We start from the raw sequence: 21214 nt of genomic DNA on the forward strand, positions 1-21214 counted from the left end.
TCTGTCGGCTAATGTGTCTCTCAGGGTTTGAAAATGGGCCGACAACTCGTGTAGTGTGCGCTGGACATTAGACTAAGGAAATGAGGAAGGGAGGGTCAGTGGAGAGCACCGGAGCTGAGCCTTTTTTCAATCAGTGTCATCAATAGAAAGACAAAAAGGCAGGAAGAGACGATAAGCCGATAATTAAAATGAGGTCGATAGGTTTAATTTATCGTGTTATTAATTGATTTATCGTTTATCGCAACAGGCCTATACATACATATATATATATAAAGAAAAGAGGTTGCGCTAGACTTTTGTCCTCCGTCATCTTGATGGACAACATTAAAAAGAAAAAGAAAAAAAAAGATCGGTCATGTACTATTTTTACCGGTTAAATTATAATATATATAGGGATGTGCCGATCAGGTTTTTTCCTGCTGATACCAATATCGATCACCCATGAGGGACGATCACCGATACCGATCACATAATTATTATTATTTATTTTTTTTTATCATAAACACTACCTTACATTATGTGGAAAAAGGAACCATGAATTTACCTAAATTTAGACAAAACTTGTTTTTAATAACTTTTTCCAAGAAGAAAAAATCAAAACAAGCATTGTGCAAATTGTACTGTTATCAGTAATACTATCTTTAACAGACTGATAACATATGGAGGCTCTGAAGAGGCTAAATAATGCAAAGAGCCAAAATAAAACCTCTCAACATTGCCAAAATATTCATGTATAAAACTTAACATTCAAAGGCAAATACAGGATCCATTACAATAAACAATCCAGAGTTACTGAATGAAAACTTCCTGATAGCATGGCGGCTAGCTGATTACTGCTAGTTCTAATTGGCTGTTTCTGACTGAGCTGAGTAATTATGCAGAACAGGGAGGAGGTCGATTATTTTTTAGAGATTAACTGTCTCATGTTAGGACAGCGAAAGTTTTAATACGTATGTAAAATGTATTTTTTTTAGTTAGATGCTGCCGCTTTAAGCAGTGGTTTGGTGTGAGAGTCACTACCAGGTGGAGCAGAAGCGGCGCTCCGTCTGTCAAATATTACTACCTGTAGCATAGCAGCTGTTCAATAGCGAGAGCAGAACCAGCGTCTTACATCGCAGCTCGAAGACTTAAATAATTTTGCGGGTTATTTGTTTAGCTTTCTGACCGTCATGCTAATCCAGGTGAGTGTTTGTAGCTGTGCGCTGCTTTACCTGCTATCTGATCCTCCATATGTCTTTTTTACTGCAGTGAGCCTCGATGTAGCCAAACTCCGTCAAGTATGGCATTGTTTTTATGTCGTATTAGCTTCGTTGTGTTGATGCATTTTGACCTGCTTCAATTTTCTGCCGCAACACGCAAACGTCCCCATTCACTCAGTGCGTTATAGTTCCACATCGCTTAGGATTTGTTGCTGCGCGTTTGCGCAATGTGAAGGAAAGAGGAGACCAGCTGCACAGGCAGGCTGAGAAATGAGATGCAGGTGATCGGTATCGGCAACGAGAGCCAATGATCGACGATCACCGATCATGCACTTTTTCACGGAAATCGGCCCGATTATGATCGGTGGCCAATCGATCGGCACACCTTTACTGATCACCAATGAAGCCAATCACCGATTTTTGCCAATCGCCTGAATTGACTGTTAATTTTTCGCTTCAGGTAAAAATGATACCAAGTGATCTGGCAACATTAAAAAAATATCTGGCAATAAATTCCCCTAATTTAGACAAACATGCAAAATACTTGCAGGCACAATACAGCAGCTATTCAGTCAAAAGGACAATCAAACCTGCAATCAGTAAAATAATATTTAAAAGCAAGGCTCCAAGTTCCATAAATTAGTCAAATAAATCTGCCTATATCAAATAATGTCAAGTAATAAAGGAAACATTCAAATGCAGGCTGCATCAAAATAAACAATCCTGAGTTGCTAAATCATAAATTCCTGATGGTGGCCAGCTGATTAATGCTGGTTCTGATTGGTTGTTTCTGACTGTGAGGACTGCAGAACACGGGGAGGAGGCAGAGGAGATCGATTATTTTTCAGAGATCATCTGTCTTATGTTATGTATTAAAACTTTTGCCATCCTGTCTAAAATTATTACTGTTTAAGTTACGTCCTGCAGCTTTAGGCAAACGTTCGGTGTGAGAGTTCACTGCTGGGTGGAGGTTGAGCGGCGCTCCGTCTGTGAAATAAATGCTACCAGTAGCGCGTAGCGGTCCAAGAGCAAGAGCAGAACCAGCGTCTTACACCGGCAGCTTGAAGACTTCAATTATTTTTCAGGTTATTTGTTTAACTTTCTGACCGTGATGCTAATACAGGTGAGTGTTGGTAGTTGTGCGCTGCTTTACCGGCCACTCCGGATGTCCCTTTGTTCCTGCATTAAGCCTCAATATAGCCAAACTTCGTCAGGTGTTTGCTTTTTTAAATGCCATATTAGATTCGTTGCGTTGATGAATTTTGACGTGCTTCACCCCGAGGTAATTTTCTGCTGCAACACACACACTTCCCCATTCACTCAGAGTGTTAAAGTTCCACACTACAGGATTTATTGCCGCCCGCCTGCGCAGTGTGAAGGAAAGAGGGGTTGAGCTGCACAGGCAGGCTGAGAAGTGATCGTTTTGGTGATTGACAACAAGAGATCGTGATCGGCGATCACCGATCATACACTTTTTCACGGAAATCGGCTGATTATGATCGGTGGCTGATCGATCGGCACATCTCTAGTTAATTACTACACAAACTTTGACCTGGAGCAGATTCAGAGCAGAGAAGAAGGCGGAATTAGTGATTCAGGGGTTTTGTTATTGTCCTTGGAGAAGGAGGATGATGAGAATGACGTGACCAGGGGAAGATTTAGGAAGTGTTCAGATTAACTGCTGCCCGATAAGAAGGTGAGGATGTGTCCATGATACAGGAGCGTTTCATGCAGGCAGGTCTGCTTGTGTGTGTGAGAGTCCGGTCGGGGGATGCCAACACCTACCTAGCAGGAAGTCAGAAAAATAAGAATAATTGTGAATTTCAATAGAAAACGTAATAACTAAAGGAAAACGAATAGAACAGTTAGAAAACAGCTATTGATACCATTTAAAAATGTTTAAAAAAATGACTAGACGCCTCCTAACTAAATACTATCTGGGGAGTTGTAGCCAAAATGTAGAAAAATACGAAATTATTACAAGAACTTTAGGGATGTGTAGTTAAAGTAACAAGAACCCAAAATACAAGTCATGTTTGTTAATGTCTACTTTATACAACATCATTCTTTCCACTCACTGTTCAGCTGTCTGCCTGGAGAATCTTCAATGTAAGAAAGTGAGAAAATGTGTCCAAAACCTGTAACCTTAATTAGTGATAAATAAAACTGAGTTTAAACTTTTAAGCTCCTGATCAATTCTTAGTGACCAAAATGTGAAAACATGAAGGTTTGATTCAAACTAGAACCAGTCAGATTAGAAGGAATAAAGCTTTGTTTGTTCTCAGTACAACTTGAACATCAGATGAATCATAATTAAATGTATTGACAAGTTGAAAACAACAGATTGTTAATGCACTTCAACTCTATAAGAACATCAGCCACATTTTTTAAAATTAAAATGTGTCATCAGCATATTGAGCTCATGTGATTCCTGCTCCAGAAAGATGAAGGTCTCTGGACATCTTCTGTCCTCTGGCAGTCAGGAAGATGGACACTGATGAGACATCCTACAACTCAGGCTACAAGAAGAACCACGGTGGTCTGCGGCCACAATTTACTGACATCTGAAAACACATTAGAATATATTATGAATGTACGGCGCCAACATGCAGTTCTGACACTATTAAGTTATTTGCAACACCCGGGCTAAAATTTGTGTATATTCGGCACTGTATTACAAATTTTATAGTAGTTTAACCCTAAATCACCAAACACGGCTGAAAAGGTATATCCAAATTAAATCAGCTGTTCTTGAACAATTTGGAGTACATGCACAAGCTTAGTTCTTTATGAAGACGACGAGCCAAATTTTCTATTTTTGCAGTTAAAATACTTTAACTGTAAGTAGTTTGTAGCTATTATGTTTGTAACACAAAAAAAGAAAAATGTTGCTTCACCCAGATTTTTCATTTTTATTTCTTGTACATTGAGCGCTGAATGTATGAACTGGAAAATACAATAAATCTGTTGAATAAAGTATTCTGCTCGTGGATTTCAAGACTGATCAAAATAGCACAAAAAAAGAAATGTCATTTTGGATATGTTCATTTTTGAGGATGTACTGTTGTCCAAGTGTGTCATTTGGAGACTGGAGTCTCCAAATGACACACTTGGACAACATACTTCAAATGACTAACTCCTCAGTGCTTCAACATTCAGTCATCAATGAGGCTCTGAAAGATAATGGCCAGAGGAATCCTCTGGTAGACACATTATTGATAGTGGAAATTGCTTATAATTATATAAATAAAATAACATATCTGGGGGGCAGGGGGGCTTGGCGTACAGTCAGACCTCCCCCTTCTTGCAATACGCTGTCCGTCCGCCCCTCCCCCAAGCACTCAACGGTACGCTAGCAAATGCAAAACTTGTCTGCACTCTTACGGCCATAATCATCCACTCCCATGAGTCGTGAAGTTCTGCTGACGAAACACATCCAGTTTTGTGTTTCTGGTTTGTTGGTTTTTTACCAACGGAGAGACACGTTGCCACAGAGAGACAATGTGTTAAAAAGTGTCAAATTTGAATTGGTGAAGCCTTTCTAAATACATTTGATTTCAGGATATGTTTTAAATAAAGATGGATCCGAGACTAATTGCATTTTGCATTCTAATGTGATATGTTTTTGCTGTTTGGTTGCAGGACACATTTCCTTTATACAGTAAGGAGGACTCCACCATGGGGGTGAAAACCTTCACCCACAGCTCAACCTCCCACAGCCAGGAGATGCTTGACAAGCTGAATGCCTTGCGCAACGAGGGTCACCTCTGTGATGTTACCATCCGGGTCCAGGACAAGCTCTTCCTAGCACACAAGGTGGTCTTGGCATGCTGCAGTGAATTCTTCCGCTCCAAACTTGTGGGCCGGCCAGAAGACGAGGAAAAGTTTGTGTTGGACCTCCATCACGTGACGATTAGTGGCTTTGCTCCACTTCTGGAATATGCCTACACCTCTACTCTTTCCATCAGCACAGAGAACATCATCGACGTCCTGGCAGCAGCCAGCTACATGCAGATGTTTGCCGTGGCTAGCACATGTTCCGAGTTCATGAAGTCCAGCATCCTGTGGAGTCCAGCGAACAACAGCAGCAGCGGAAGTAACATGGCGGTGGATAAGGCGCACGAAGCGGCACCTGAGAGCGCTTCATCACACTGTGCCCTGACACCGCTGGATGGCAGTGTGTCCCCTGTGTCGTCCGACTGCAGCGTGATGGAGAGGAATGTTCCCATCTGCCGGGAATCCCGACGAAAACGGAAAAGTTTTGTGACAATGGCGTCGCCAGAGAGCCCGCTCAAATGCACTACACAGATGGTCAACACCTCCCCTCAGATCCCCAACCCGTCACCCTCATTTTCGGATGGCCCGGCCCAGCCGATGGAGTCTTCCCTGGCTTTTCCCTGGACGTTCCCCTTCGGCATCGACCGGAGGTTTCACTCGGACAAATCTAAGCTGACGGAGAGCCCCCGCTGTTTGGAGGCAGGTGTCCCCGGGACCTCGGAGGGCGTGGTTGCCCGCCGGCTCAGCGACTTCCTGACGTGCGAGAGCTCCAAGGTGGTGTCATCGCCGGTTGCTACAGAGGAGGAGGACGTGAGGGTGAAGGTAGAGCGACTCAGTGATGAGGAGGTTCAGGAGGCATCGTCCCAACCTGTCAGCGCCTCTCAGAGCTCCATGAGCGACCAGCAGACGGTGCCAGGGAGCGAGCAGGTCCAGGAAGAGCTTCTTATCAGCCCACAGTCCTCTTCTATAGGTGGGCTTCTAGTACCTAGAAACTCCTCTAAAAGGGCAGTATTATGTAATTTAACTTTTTTGAGCTTTCATGTTTTGTTATCCCATCATCAAAAACATACGTGGAATGTCGCTTTGATTCTTTCATGCATGTTTGAGAAATCTTTTAGTCTCCCTAGCAACCTTTCAGCTGTGTAAAACACCTTGGTTGATCTAGCTCCACCGTCAAAACGCAGCTTCTCCTCTGAGCTGCAGTTTCCAAGCTTCCTAGTTTCTGCTTCACAGAGCACCCCTCCCCTGTTACTCCCCCACTCAGCTCCTTCAGACTAGTCAGCAGCAATTAGCAAACACCTGGTGCAACTGCTCATTTGCTGAGCTACGTCTCTCAGCAACACTGGTGAAAATGTTGATAAAGGGTCAACAGAGGAGGCATGTTGTGATGCCTCCTCTGTTGTTTGTTGGACTCCAAATTTCTTTTTTCCCCCTCATTTTATTTTATTGATTTTCAGAACTTTGTGTAAACAAAATTACTAAAGCAAGCAAACAAAAACCACCCATCCCAAATCACCATGGAGCATACATGCATCCAGTCTTCATACATAACATACAGACAATCCCAAATATGATTTAAAGTAGCTTGTCCCCAAACTTTCGAGGACAGCGGAGTTAACAACACATTGAAGGTAAAATGTAGTCAGTCCTTATCTCCAGATGATATCATAGCCCATGGGTGCTTTTTGATACATTAATTTCCCCCTCTCATTGAAGAAAGTACTGACAAAAGCCGTGTTAACGTCCAGCAATGGATGTGAAATTCTGTTAAGGTAGTGCTACAAGTCTGCAGTAGTTTTTGGCCTAGAAGGAAAAACTTTAGGTGCCAGATGGAAGCTGAATCATTTGGGAATAAATCTGCTTACATAGTAGCAGCTGTTGGTACCTCCTCAACAGGTCTCTGTATTTCATGTCGGTGCAATTTGTGCCACATCCAAGCTTAGAGGATTGTGGCACAGAGGTGGGACTAAAGCAGAAAAAGCTGCTGCGCAAATAAGCTGCAAAGTGGAAAAGCAAACTGGTTCTGATCACATGAACATAATCAATGCTGTGTGCATTGTGGGTGACAGGCAGAGTGGCAGGTTTATGGATTTGAAATATGGAGCAATTTTTCAACAACAGAAAAAAACGGCACAAAAATGAGAAAGATCTGAAAGAAACAAGACTCCTCTGCGACTGTGGTGCATCAGCCACGTGTTTAACCTCTGAGTGAGGTTTAATTTAGTGCATCATATTCAAAATATTTAAAGGTATTAATGCCTGAATATTCATGTTTGTATGAAATGCCTCCTTTACAATGTTGAGCAGATGTGAATCCAGGAAGTTTTTAAAGAGGGTCAGTGATGATCTTGGGGTGTTAGTGTAAAAAATGCAAACATTAGAGGTCACTACCGCAAATAGATACAAATTGAACCATGTGAGTAAGTTGTCCTAGTACATGCTTCAAAAATGTTCACACTTCCACATCCTCCTGTTTTGACAGAGGGGGCTCAAACGTTTTCTGTACGTCTGTGGATGACTTTTTACTACACTAAACACAACTAATGATTGTCTTGTTTTCACCGACACATGAAGAAGTTGGTTCAAGTACCCATCGCAGAGTACAAACCAAACCTAAAGACAAACTTGTAAAAATTAAACACTGTCAGGTGTCCCACTGAAGCCTTAGGGACTAACAAAATAACAGTTTCAGCAGGTAATGTGGTATAAAATTGCTGTGTGGCTCGTTACAGTCACAATGACCTCAATTTGGCTTTTAAAGCTGCTGTATGTAACTTTTTCAAAACCATGGACTTGGCCTGAAAATTTGAACAAGCCCCACCCTCTTGCTCTCTACTGCGTCACGCAGCCCTCCCTCCACAGCCCCTCCCGCACAGAGAAGACTAGCGTGCATGCGCAGGATAGTAAACAAGGCTCCACTACGGCGGATAAGCAGCTATAGCATCGGTAGGTATCAACGTATGCTTTACATTTTAAAAATAGTCAGTTCATATTTGAACTGTCGAGCACGATGTAATAATGAGAACCTTAACCCTTGGAAACAGAAGTTCCAACATGACCAAAATCCTAAACATGCATTTATTTGAGCCTTTTTGTGTAATTTTTGACCCTGTGAATGAGTACCCAATTAAAGCTATGACCTTTATTGAAGCTGTAGGTTTTTATTAATCCATTCCTGGGGGAAGAATAGTTTAGATGTAGCATTTAAAACCCAGAATAGACATTCATGTTGATGATGAAAGTGCTGCAGTGACTGTCTGTCACTATTACAGTGACACTATTACAGTGGGGTGTCCAAAGTGTGGCCAAGAGACCATTTGTGGCTCTCAAAATGATTTTCTTTGGCCCTTGACCACAGGTGTAGAACAGTAAAAAGTATTTTTCTTTTTAGGTCCAAATCCTTATTTTTTGAATCTTTAATGATATACACATTTCATAAAAATTTTGTTTTTTGTAAAACTAAAAAAAAAAAAAAAATCTAATTTTTGCATTTTTAATTTAATACATTTTGTGACCTGCCAGTAGTTTATAATGTGCCTGTTTTGTCCCCAGGGACAACACATTGGGACGAGACTGTTACTCTGTGTTACTCTGCTTCCGGAGTTTCCTACCCTCCACACTTTTATCAAACAGTCCCAGCAAAATTTACAAGGATTTTCTGTATTGTCATAATGATTGAAACTGGAATTTCCCCCCCTAAATGATTAGGTAGCCAGGCTCATCGTTAATAAGCAGGCTCAGTTCTTTATAAGGGATTTCCCCGTAAAGGCATAGACCAATCTAAGCTAAGCTCATCTGATATTACCCCCTCTACGTTCACAGAAATGATTCATGGCAGAGTTAAATTTTATGTATTTACATCTATTTGGTGTTATTTAAAAACTCATATTGTATACACATACAGTGGGGCAAAAAAGTATTTAGTCAGCCACCAATTGTGCAAGTTCTCCCACTTAAAAAGATGAGAGAGGCCTGTAATTTTCATCATAGATGTACCTCAACTATGAGAGACAAAAGGAGAAAAAAAATCCAGAAAATCACATTTTCTGATTTTTAAAGAATTTATTGGCAATATATGGTGGAAAATAAGTATTTGGTCAGCTACAAACAAGCAAGATTTCAGGCTCTCACAGCCGTGTAACTTGTTCTGTAAGAGGCTCCTCTGTCCTCCACTTGTTACCTGTATTAATGGCACCTATTTGAACTCGTTATCAGTATAAAACACACCTGTCCACAACCTCAAACAGTCACACTCTAAACTCCACCATGGCCAAAACTAGAGAGCTGTCAAAGGACACCCGAAACAAAATGATAAACCTGCACCTAGCTGGGAATACTGAATCTGCAATAGGTAAACAGCTTGGTGTAAAGAAATCAACTGTGGGATCAATTATTAGAAAATGGAACAAGACCACTGATAATCTCCCTCGATCTGGGGCTCCACGCAAGATCACACCCCGTGGGGTCAAAATGATCACAAGAACGGTGAGCAAAAATCCAGAACCACACGGGGGAACCTAGTGAATGACCTGCAGAGAGCTGGGACCAAAGTAACAAAGGCTACCATCAGTAACACACTACGCCGCCAGGGACTCAAACCTGCAGTGCCAGACGTGTCCCCCTGCTTAAGACAGTACATGTCAAGGCCCGTCTCAAGTTTGCTAGAGAGCATTTGGATGATCCAGAAGATGACTGGGAGAATACCATATGGTCAGATGAAACCAAAGTAGAACTTTTGGTCAAAACTCTACTCGTCGTGTTTGGTGGAGAATGAATGCTGAGTTGCATCCAAAGAACACCATGCCTACTGTGAAGCATGGGGGTGGAAACATCATGCATTAGGGCTGTTTTTCTGCCAAGGGACCAGGACGACTGATCCGTGTAAAGGAAAGAATGAATGGGGCCATGTATCGTCACATTTTGAGTGAAAACCTCCTTCCATCAACAAGGGCATTGAAGGTGAAACGTGGCTGGGTCTTTCAGCAGGACGATGATCCCAAACACACCACCCGGGTAACGAAGGAGTGGCTTCGTAAGAAGCATTTCAAGGTCCTGGAGTGGCCTAGCCCGTCTCCAGATGTCAACCCCATAGAAAATCTGTGGAGGGAGTTGAAAGTCCGTGTTGTCCAGCGACAGCCCCAGAACATCACAGCTCTAGAGAAGATCTGCATGGAGGAATGGGCCAAAATACCAGCAACAGTGTGTGAGAACCTTGTGAAGACTTACAGAAAACGTTTGATCTCTGTCATTGCCAACAAAGGGTATATAGCAAAGTATTGAGATGAACTTTTGTTATTGACCAAATACTTATTTTCCACCATATTTTGCAAATAAATTCTTTAAAAATCAGAAAATGTGATTTTCTGGATTTTTTTTCTCCTTTTGTCTCTCATAGTTGAGGTACATCTATGATGAAAATTACAGGCCTCTCATCTTTTTAACTGGGAGAACTTGCACAATTGGTGGCTGACTAAATACTTTTTTGCCCCACTGTAGGGCTTTACATTAATTATACATTAGCTAATAAATTCTACAATGTATTGAATGTAATTAATATGTACTAGCAAAGTTTAGATAATTAAATTTGTAAAACAAACAAGATTCTGATATTTAAACTTTATATGATTCTTTTTCATTGAAGTTATGAGAAGTGAAATGGGAAATCGGACGCAATGTCCTTCACAAGTAGGTGACCGTAAAGTCCCTTTAAGTTGACTCACCCGTCTTAAGACGGTATAAGAGGATGTACTTTCCCCAGCACTCATGTCTATGTGGCAGATAAGCTACTGTGGCTCTGTGGATAGAAAAGTCATCTTGTGATTGGAAGGTTGTAGGTTTGATTCCAGCTTCCTTCTGTCAATGTGCTTCTGGGCAAAGCACATTAACCTCAAATTGCCTACTGATCTGCATCTCTGTGTATAAATGGGTGTGTGCGAATGGGTGAATGTGAGTCTAAACACTATACGTTCAGTCCATTTACCATCACAGTTGACTGAATGGGAGGGAATAGCATAAATGTGATCAAATTTGGTTTATTGCATAAGCCTAAATGACATGTAATTCAAAGAAATATATTGTAAGTTGCATAGATAACTTGATTGTTATGAAATTAAAACAATGTACTTTATGTATTTAAAATAAATATACTTATTAAATTAATATAACTATAATACCAAATACATAAACCTAAGGATTATGCAATTAAACATAAATAGGCTTTATTACACTGATGAATATGAATCATGTAAAGTTTATTTGATAGGTTTGCATTAAAATTCTCTACAAAAAAGTTAAATGGAAATTTGTCATAATAAAATTACATAAATCTCACAGGGTTAAGTATTTCTGTGAGTGTAAGACATTTTCATATAGTTTCATCATGTAGTATAGCCTCCATGAATCACTCGCTCCTCTTTCTCCTCCCAGGATCAATGGATGAAGGTGTGTCAGAAAGCCTGCCTTCCATGCAGAGCACCTCTAACGCTGGAGGACACGCAGAGGATGATGAGAGGTACCTTTGTCAGAACTTGCCATGAACGTGTCATAAGTCATAAACAACTTATAGACATGAAGCTCATCACAGCATGTCTGGACCACCCCTGTTTAGGTAATTCATCTGGACCTGAGGTGATACACCCAATCTAACTAGTGGGGTTTCATTTTTTTATTTCTTATTTCTTTTTTTTGTCAAATTAAGAGATGTGATTTATTTTATGAGAACTGACTTCCATTCAAGAGGATCATCTGCAAATGTCAGACATAAAACGACTGACTCATGTTGTCATCCTCACCTACCACTTAGTCCAGGGATTTTTTTTAAAGGTGTGAACTTGATGGAACTGAGGAAGAGTTAGAAGTGCGGACTCCACTTTTTTGAAAGGATTACATATTTCCACACACCTCCTATGTATACATGCATCCACCTTAAGGTTTTAAGTGGTGGTGAAGGTTGTCGAACATCTTTTAGCTTCTTGCTTTACCCTCTGGTTACTTTTTTATCTGCATAAAATGATATGTTGGTATATTTTGTTAGTCAAGTAATTGGCGGAATAATGCTTTGTTCTGTTGATCTCAGAAGTTGAAGCTGGGTTTGATGTCACACCCGAGGAGATGGTGTTCTGCATTGCATAAGCAAGACTACCTTGGAATTTTTAGTTTGGACAGTGTTGACTGTTCTAACCGAATGATTGGTAAAGAAGACTAACATTAAGCTCCATATGTCAGTTTTATTGGAAATTGATTGATTATACCTAAAACCAGATGCTGGATGTGGCAGGAATCCAATCAGTTTCACAATAGTTACCAATTTTCCAAAAATCATGAACTATCAAATTAAATATTTCATGGTTTCCCCAGGAAATATACTAAGCTTGGGGGTAGGGCAGTCCACCAGCAGCCCACTGAGTTTTTATCTTAAGTTGCAAAAATTTGGTGTTACATGAGCCGGCGTCATAATTTGGAAATTATAATAATGTGAGGCCAGCGGGCAGGTTCAGGGATGGCGCAATTGGTGTGCACACCCTCGTGCCCAGTTCAATATGTGAACTATAAACCTAGCTAAAAGTCTTTATTGTTGCTGTTACTGCTGTATAACAAACCTATTTAAAATAAATAACACTTAGTGTGGCGGGGAAGTAAAACCTGGTGACCCTCCAGGCTTATGATACACTAGGGAAAACCCTGAATATATCATATAAAATGTAGGATTTAACGCTAAAAAGTAAACATAAAAGTACTTATAGGTAATGTTCCATGTATCCACCAAATCAAAATTGACTCTGGTGTTCTTTGTTTCTGTTTTAGGCTGGAAGGTATTCAGTATCCATACCACCTCTATATAAGCCCATCGGCTCGACCTGGCACCAATGGCCCAGACCGGCCTTTTCAATGCCCAACCTGTGGAGTCAGATTCACACGCATTCAAAACCTGAAACAGCATATGCTCATACACTCCGGTAGGTGGGACCGAGTCAAACAAAAGTATTGCAGTATTAATGTTTTGCACTTGAAATCAGGCTCGTTCCCACTCCGCCTTGATGGAAGTCAGAACACCTGAGTGAAGCTAACCCCTTGCCTTCTTGAAATCAGACAAGCATGGTGTCAAACGTTTGTGTTAGGTTTGAGATGGTTTGTGCGGCAAAAATTTTAATTTATTCCACTATCATTTCAAAGATAATAATAAATGTTTCCATGATGTCCCCTGTGCCAGATCACTTCAAAGTTTCTCCGATTTATCCCTGTCATCACAAATCAAACATGAGGAAGAATCCCTCTGAATCTGCAATGTCATGTATTGTATGTTGATGTTTTTATCCCGCTGAGAAAAATCGTGCAAACATACTTGCGTAGATGTTGCAGTCGCTGGTATTGGGTCTGGAAAGTTAATTGTTGGTTCCTTTCCACCGATGAAACGTAAAAAGCCTGCACAGTTGTCCTTGGTCGTATTTTGTGCAGTAAATCCCTCTCACTGACATCTAGTATTCTGCGTTGATATTTCTTTGTGCTCCCCTGGGGTTTTGAAAATGGAATTAAAAAAAAAAACTTCCGTCATATGCTCCTGATCACCATATTCCGACATTTGTTGTGGCTACCTTTTACACTAATCTACGCAAATGGGCAAGAAATGTCTTTAATGCACTGTAAATTGTCTTTAAGCTTCAGTACACTGAAAGTTTTGACACTATAATTTAGTTATTTTCTAAAAAATTATCTGTTTCTATTGTATAGTTTTTCATGATATAATAATATATTTACCAACATCGATAATATTAGCCGATAGTCTAATATCGGCTAATATCGATATTAGACTATCGATATTAGTCTAATATCGACTAATAGTTACTGACATATTGGTTTCGGTCAGATAAATAAAACTGACATTAACGACCAATATTTATCTCCATATTGTTGCCATTTTTTCCTGGGAGGACGGGGGGGACATTGGTCATGTGTTATTTGTTTGGTCATATGTCGGTGACAGTCAGTGGTGGAGAAAGTACTCAAAAAATTTACTTAAGTAAAAGTACAAATACACAGACAAAAATGTACTCAAGTAAAGTAAAAGTACCACATTAACCTTTTACTTAAGTAAAAGTAAAAAAGTCCTGGCTTTTAAAAATACTTAAGTATTAAAAGTAAAAGTACTTGCTGAATAATACCTAATCGCTAATATCATTAAGTGTACCGATCGTATTTAATTTTAAAACATCAGAAATGTGCCATTTTAATGAACAATGCCACAGATTAAACGTGTTTTTATTGTGTTTACTCTCTGTAACATAGTTTAGACTTTGATATGTGATTCTATGCATCATAATTTCAGGGATGGAAACATCTGGTCTCCTGTCCTAACTTCACTTTTTTTGCCACTAGTGGCATTTATTTTGAAAGAAATCCAACTGGCAGGGGAGACATGCAACCAAGGAGCCACGTAGCAGAGTTGTAGTCTAGACCACCGAACCCGAGACCAAATCAAGACCAAGACCAGCACCTCGTGCTACATGACAACAAAATTAAGTTTACCTATCAAAATTGCTTCTCAAATTGATCTGAATGATCCACATTCCCATAAAAATACCTAGATATTAGATACTTAGAGCTGAAATAAATGTAACCAGTTCAATTCAAACTCTTCTTCATTCTGTTTTGCTTTCACCTCTGTGCCACAATCCACAGAGGTCTCCTGCCATCCGTAAAAAACATAACACCCTGGGTGATTGCCCAATGCCCATATTGCCCATGTCAGAAACCACAACTGTCTGCACCATTAAACATAGCAATTAATGGTAAACAAGTCTCAACTATGAACACTGACCAAGGCGCAATAAGCAAGAAGTAACCAAGCAGGAGGAGCACCGTGACTGTTTTCATCCTCCATCCTGCTGCAATGTCTGCCACCAAAAACAATAATTCAGCACACTGGTGACAGTGATGCAGAAAAGGATAGTGGGGACTTGGGACTTTTTGGGTTTTAAGCAGGAAGTGTCAGAAAAGTTACCACAGGGATAACTGGCTTGTGGCGGCCAGGCGTTCATAGTGACGTCGCTTTTTTGATCCTTTGATGTCGGCTCTTCCTATCATTGTGAAGCAGAATTCACCAAGCGTTGGATTGTTCACCCACTAATGGGGAACGTGAGCTGGGATCAGGCCATTGTGAGACAGGTTAGTTTTACCCTACTGATGATGTGTTGTTGCAATAGTAAACAACACAGAGGTATTGGCGCAATCAGCAGGGTGGTCGGTTTTTATTTTCCAAGCATCAAAAGGGTAGTGAAATGTGTGTGTGTGTGTGTATATGTATGTATATATATATCCATCCATCCATCCATTTTCTTCCGCTTATCCGGGGTCGGGTCACGGGGGCAGCTGCTTCAGAAGGGAGGCCCAGACTTCCCTCTCCCCAGCCACTTCTTCCAGCTCCTCTGGGGGAACCCCAAGGCGTTCCCAGGCCAGCCGAGAGACGTAATCCCTCCAGCGTGTCCTGGGTCTTCCCCGAGGCCTCCTCCCGGTGGGACGTGCCCGGAACACCTCACCAGGGAGGCGTCCAGGAGGCTTCCTTACCAGATGCCCGAGCCTCAACTGGCTCCTCTTGACATGGAGGAGCAGCGGCTCTACTCTGAGTCCCTCCCGGATGACCGAGCTTCTCACCCTATCTCTAAGGGAGAGCCCAGCCACCCTGCAGAGGAAACTCATTTCGGCCGCTTGTACCCGTGATCTCGTTCTTTCGGTCATGACCCAAAGCTCGTGACCATAGATGAGGGTGGGAACGTAGATCGACCGGTAAATCGAGAGCTTCGCTTTTTGGCTCAGCTCTCTCTTCACCACGACGGACCGGTACAGCGCCCGCTTCACAGTAGACGCTGCCCCAATCCGCCTGTCGATCTCCCGTTCCCTTCTTCCCTCATTCGTGAACAAGATCCCCAGATACTTAAACTCCTCCACTTGAGGCAGGACGACCCCCCTGACCCGGAGAAGACACTCTACCCTTTTCCGGCTCAAGACCATGGCCTCGGATTTGGAGGCACTGAGCCTCATCCCGGCCGCTTCACACTCGGCTGCGAACCGCTCCTGCAGATCACGTTCCGATGAAGCCAACAGGACCACATCATCCGCAAAAAGCAGAGATGCGATCCTAAGGCCACCAAAACGGATCCCCTCAACACCTCGGCTGCGCCTAGAAATTCTGTCCATAAAAGTAATGAACAGAATCGGTGACAAAGGGCAGCCTTGGCGGAGTCCAACTCTCACCGTAAACGAGCCCGACTTACTGCCGGCAATGCGGACCAGACTCTGACACCGGTCATACAGGGACCTGACAGCACGTATCAAAGGGCCCGGTACCCCATACTCCCGGAGTACCCCCCACAGGGCCCCCCGAGGGACACGGTCGAACGCCTTCTCCAAGTCCACAAAACACATGTAGACTGGTTGGGCGAACTCCCATGCACCCTCCAGGACCCTGCTGAGGGTGTAGAGCTGGTCCAGTGTTCCACAACCAGGACGAAAACCACACTGCTCTTCCTGAATCCGAGGTTCGACTATCCGACGGACCCTCCTCTCCAGGACCCCTGAATAGACCTTACCAGGGAGGCTTAAGAGTGTGACCCCCCTGTAATTGGAGCACACCCTCCGGTCCCCCTTTTTAAACAGGGGGACCACCACCCCAGTCTGCCAGTCCAGGGGAACTGCCCCCGATGTCCATGCGATATTGCAGAGTCGCGTTAGCCAACACAACCCCTTAAGGAACTCCGGGCGGATCTCATCCACCCCCGGGGCCCTGCCACCGAGGAGCTTTTTGACCACCTCGGCGACCTCGTCCCCAGAGATTGGAGAGCCCAGCCCAGAGTCCCCAGGCTCAGCTTCCTCAACAGAAGGCATGTTTGTGGGATTGAGGAGGTCTTCGAAGTATTCCGCCCACCGGCCCACAACGTCCCGAGTTGAGGTCAGCAGCGCACCATCCCCACTATAAACAGTGTTGGTGCTGCACTGCTACCCCCTCCTGAGACGCCGGATGGTGGACCAGAATCGCCTCGAAGCCGTACGGAAGTCTGTCTCCATGGCCTCTCCAAACTCCTCCCACGCCTGAGTTTTTGCCTCGGCGACAACCCGAGCCGCATGCCGTTTCGCCCGCCGGTACCTATCAGCTGCTTCTGGAGTCCCACAGGCCAAAAAGGCCCGGTAGGACTCCTTCTTCAGCTTGACAGCATCCCTCACCGAAGGTGTCCACCAACGGGTTCGAGGGTTGCCGCCGCGACAGGCACCAACGACCTTGCGGCCGCAGCTCCGATAGGCCGCCTCGGCAATGGAGGTACGGAACATGGTCCACTCAGACTCAATGTCCCCCACCTCCCCCGGAACGTGTTCGAAGTTCTGCCGGAGATGAGAGTTGAAGCTCCGTCTCACAGGGGACTCCGCCAGACGTTCCCAGCAGACCCTCACTACACGTCTGGGCCTGCCAGGTCTGACCGGCTTCCTCCCCACCACCGGAGCCAACTCGTCACCAGGTAGTGGTCAGTGGACAGCTCCGCACCTCTCTTCACCCGAGTGTCCAAGACATACGGCCGCAAATCCGATGAGACGATGACAAAGTCAATCATCGAACTGCGGCCTAGGGCGTCCTGGTGCCAAGTGCACATATGGACGCCCTTATGCCTGAACATGGTGTTCGTGATGGACAATCCGTGACGAGCACAGAAGTCCAACAACAGAACACCGCTTGGGTTCAGATCGGGGGGGCCGTTCCTCCCAACCACGCCTCTCCAGGTCTCACTGTCATTGCCCACGTGAGCGTTGAAGTCTCCCAGTAGAACAAGGGAGTCCCCAGGAGGGGCACTCTCCCTCTAAGGACTCCAAGAAGGGTGGGTAATCTGAACTGCCGTTCGGCCCGTAAGCACAAACAACAGTCAGAACCCGTCCCCCCACCCGTAGGCGGAGGGAGGCTACCCTCTCGTTCACCGGGGTGAACCCCAACGTACAGGCGCCCAAATGGGGGGCAACAAGTATGCCCACTCCAGCCCGGCGCCTCTCACCGTGGGCAACTCCAGAGTGGAAGTACGTCCAGCCCCTCTCAAGGAGACTGGTTCCAGAACCAGAGCCATGCGTCGAGGTGAGGCCGACTATTTCTAGCCGGAACCTCTCAGCCTCGCACACTAGCTCCGGCTCCTTCCCCACCAGAGAGTTGACGTTCCACGTCCCGAGAGCCAGCTTCTGCAGCTGAGGATCAGACCGCCAGGGTCCCCTCCCTTGGCTACCGCCCATACCACAATGCACCCGACCCCTTTGGTCCCTCGGACAGGTGGTGAGCCCATCGGAAGGGGGACCCACGTCTCCTCTTCGGGCTGAGCCCGGCCGGGCTCCGTGGGTAAAAGCCCGGCCACCAGGCGCTCGCCATCGTGCCCCACCTCCAGGCCTGGCTCCACAGTGGGGCCCCAGTGACCCGTGTCCGGGCGAGGGAAAACGCAGTCCAAAGTTCGTATTCATCATAGGGGTCTTCGGGCTGCACTTTGTCTGGTTCCTCACCTAGGACCTGTCTGCCTTGGGTGACCCTACCAGGGGCATAAAGCCCCAGATAGCATATCTCCTAGGGTCATTGGGACACTCAAACCCCTCCACCACGATAAGGTGGCATATATATATATATATATAATATTAGTATTTCCATCCCGGATGTTATTTTTATTTTGTTTGATAATAAAAATACAATTGCATCAAGATCTTAAAAAAAAGAAGTTTTAATTAAGTTTGAAAAGACAAAACTGAGAAAAATTGTTGACTGAAGAATCTTTTAGGAGGAACAAGGGGAAGAAATTTAAACTGAATTATGTTTTCCTTGTTTTGTCCCGTTCCTCCAGGCATTAAACCTTTCCAGTGTGATCGCTGTGGGAAAAAGTTCACACGGGCCTACTCCCTAAAGATGCATCGGCTGAAGCACGAAGGTAAACGCTGTTTCCGGTGCCAGATTTGTAGCGCCACATTCACGTCCTTCGGTGAATATAAGCACCACATGAGGGTCTCCCGACACATAATCCGCAAGCCGCGGATTTATGAGTGCAAAACATGCGGCGCCATGTTCACCAACTCTGGCAATTTAATTGTACACCTGAGGAGTCTGAACCATGAGGCATCCGAGCTAGCAAACTACTTCCAGAGCAGGTGAGGAGTTTGGGGGCGTTGGCCCCCCTCATTTACTCAGATCTCCCCTGGTTCAGAAAATAACTCCAGTTTACATGCTGATGTCTGAAGTTCATTGGATCGTTTTCCTCATTTGGTTGTATTTCTGAGATGATAAGTTATTTGAAGTTTTTTGCTTTAACATGTGGAGATTTAATGACACATTCCAAATCAGGTTTCCATTTCAAGATGTTAAACCTTTTCATAACTTATTGGAGGCAGAATATTATTTACATCTGAAATTTATGCCACAAACAGTAGGGACGGCTGGAATACTGAATAGCATTTAATGAAGATTTTTTTCTGGTATTGCAGTGATGATGTGACTGTAATTTTTTTTTTATTATTGCAAAATGAGTAATTATTATCATCGATCATTAAATTTATTTTCAAGTTTCCCATAAATGATGCAGTGTTACTTATAAGAAACACAAATCATTCTTCTGCAACTGGTTGGACCCACAGTCTACATCATTCCCAGAAGATTCAGAATTTAATAACTGCTGTTAAAGATTTTGACAACCAAACAAAAGAATATTAACGACCAACTATGCATCCATCTTTGATTGAGACCAACATGTAAAACATTTTTGGATGATTAAAAGCAATAAATTTATAGAGATAAAGAAATCAGTTAATTCATGTTCAAAAACCCATAAAAACTAAAAGGTAGTGTGACTCGGAGAGGGAAAAAAAAAACTTCATTTATCAGATTTTTTTTATTTTTTATTTTGTTGCACAAAATTCTGTGTACTTTGTCCGGAATTGTATGTGGTAGATCAACATAATAACATACAACATTGCACAGTGGAGATAAAATTAATGTACATTTACAGTTTGGTTGTATTATTTTTTTAAATTATTATTAAAATCTGCAAAGTGTGGCATGGATTTTTACTTAGTCCAATTAACTTAGCTTTGATATTACCATTAAAATCCAGTGCCACTACTTTCCATTGTAAGTCACCTGGTTAGTAAACAGACTCCATATTTGTTTCTTTTTTTAGAATTTTTTTTGGCTCTAGTGGCTTTTGTTTGATAGCCAACCGACAGGAAAGTGGGCAATGAGAGAAGGGGGAAGACATGCAGCAAAGGTCCCCAAGGCCGGGAATCGAACCCGCGACTGCTGCGTTGAGGACTAAAGCCTCCATATGTGGGTTGTGCTTAACCCCTGCACACCCTTCTTATTTGTTTCTTTTTAACCTCAGTTTAAATCCATCTGATCTGTGAAGCTCAGATGGAGCTTCACATCTGACCATCTGAGCTAGATGCACCAGTATCTATACTGGTGCATCTATACTCATACTGGTGAGTATAAATGCACCAGTATGAAAAATTGAGCCAATATTTATATCCAAAGCCGATAACGATAATCCAACTATATTTAGTTGAATTCTGACATGAAGTTCCATGCATTCAAGCTTTGGCTGCCAATTACATATATTGCCAGTTATATCTACCATCATTTGTATGGTTTTATTAGCTAGAATGCTAATAACTTGGCATTCTAGGAATTTGTTGCAAGAAAAAAAGGAAGCTACTTCCTTCCTATTTTTTATTATGATTTCCATTGCAATACAGGGTTTCCCCCAGAAAACTTGCTAAGCCCGGTGGTCAGGGTGACGAGGCCGGCCACCATGTTTTTGTATGAAAAAATGTGAAGTAGACAGGAAAAGTAAAAATATTACTGGGTAATTATATGTTACAGGAAAACATCGCCAGCAAAATGCTATACGATTAAAATATCAATTATTTGCGCTTCTTCAAATGCAAATTAGTGAACTGCGATTACAACTTATTGCTATTAAGGTTGGCCAGTTAAACTTACTCCCCCTCTCCCAGATTTCACTAAATCTAACACATAAGCTGTTAGAACTGTGGAGATGTTCTTAGCAACAAAAGGGGCCCCTATGTGAGATTTGAGATTTTCAGATCTTCGTGCGGCTGTGCGCATTAACTCTGGCTACCTAAGCAAAGCATTTGATATGGTTTGTTGCATTGTGTAACTGGAAAAAAATAGTAAAATAATATAAAACCAGCATGAAGCATGACTACGAGGAGAGTGAGAG

The 21214-nt window shown here is 43.1% G+C and overlaps 1 protein-coding gene across 5 annotated transcripts in view; it reads left to right on the top strand.

The window, feature by feature from the left end:
- The window catches only part of zbtb44 (zinc finger and BTB domain containing 44), a 78053-nt gene that overhangs the window by 26012 nt on the left and 30827 nt on the right, over positions 1-21214 (top strand). For 3 of the 5 annotated variants that reach the window (XR_014090421.1, XM_008425248.3, XM_008425249.3), the window contains exons 2-5: positions 4842-5946; positions 11403-11487; positions 12780-12931; positions 18827-18910. Coding sequence is in view for 4 of the 5 variants with exons in the window: in XM_008425248.3 (XP_008423470.1) it covers positions 4878-5946; positions 11403-11487; positions 12780-12931; positions 18827-18910 (1390 nt within the window). In the remaining variant the exon portion in view is untranslated. Of the gene's footprint in view, positions 1-4841; positions 5947-11402; positions 11488-12779; positions 12932-18826; positions 19128-21214 lie in introns of all 5 variants that reach the window. The other 2 variants (XM_017308271.2, XM_008425247.3) reach the window with 1 other exon arrangement.

The sequence above is a fragment of the Poecilia reticulata genome, chromosome 13 (assembly GCF_904066995.2).
Source record: "Poecilia reticulata chromosome 13, P_reticulata-male-v2, whole genome shotgun sequence".
NCBI lineage: Eukaryota > Metazoa > Chordata > Actinopteri > Cyprinodontiformes > Poeciliidae > Poecilia > Poecilia reticulata.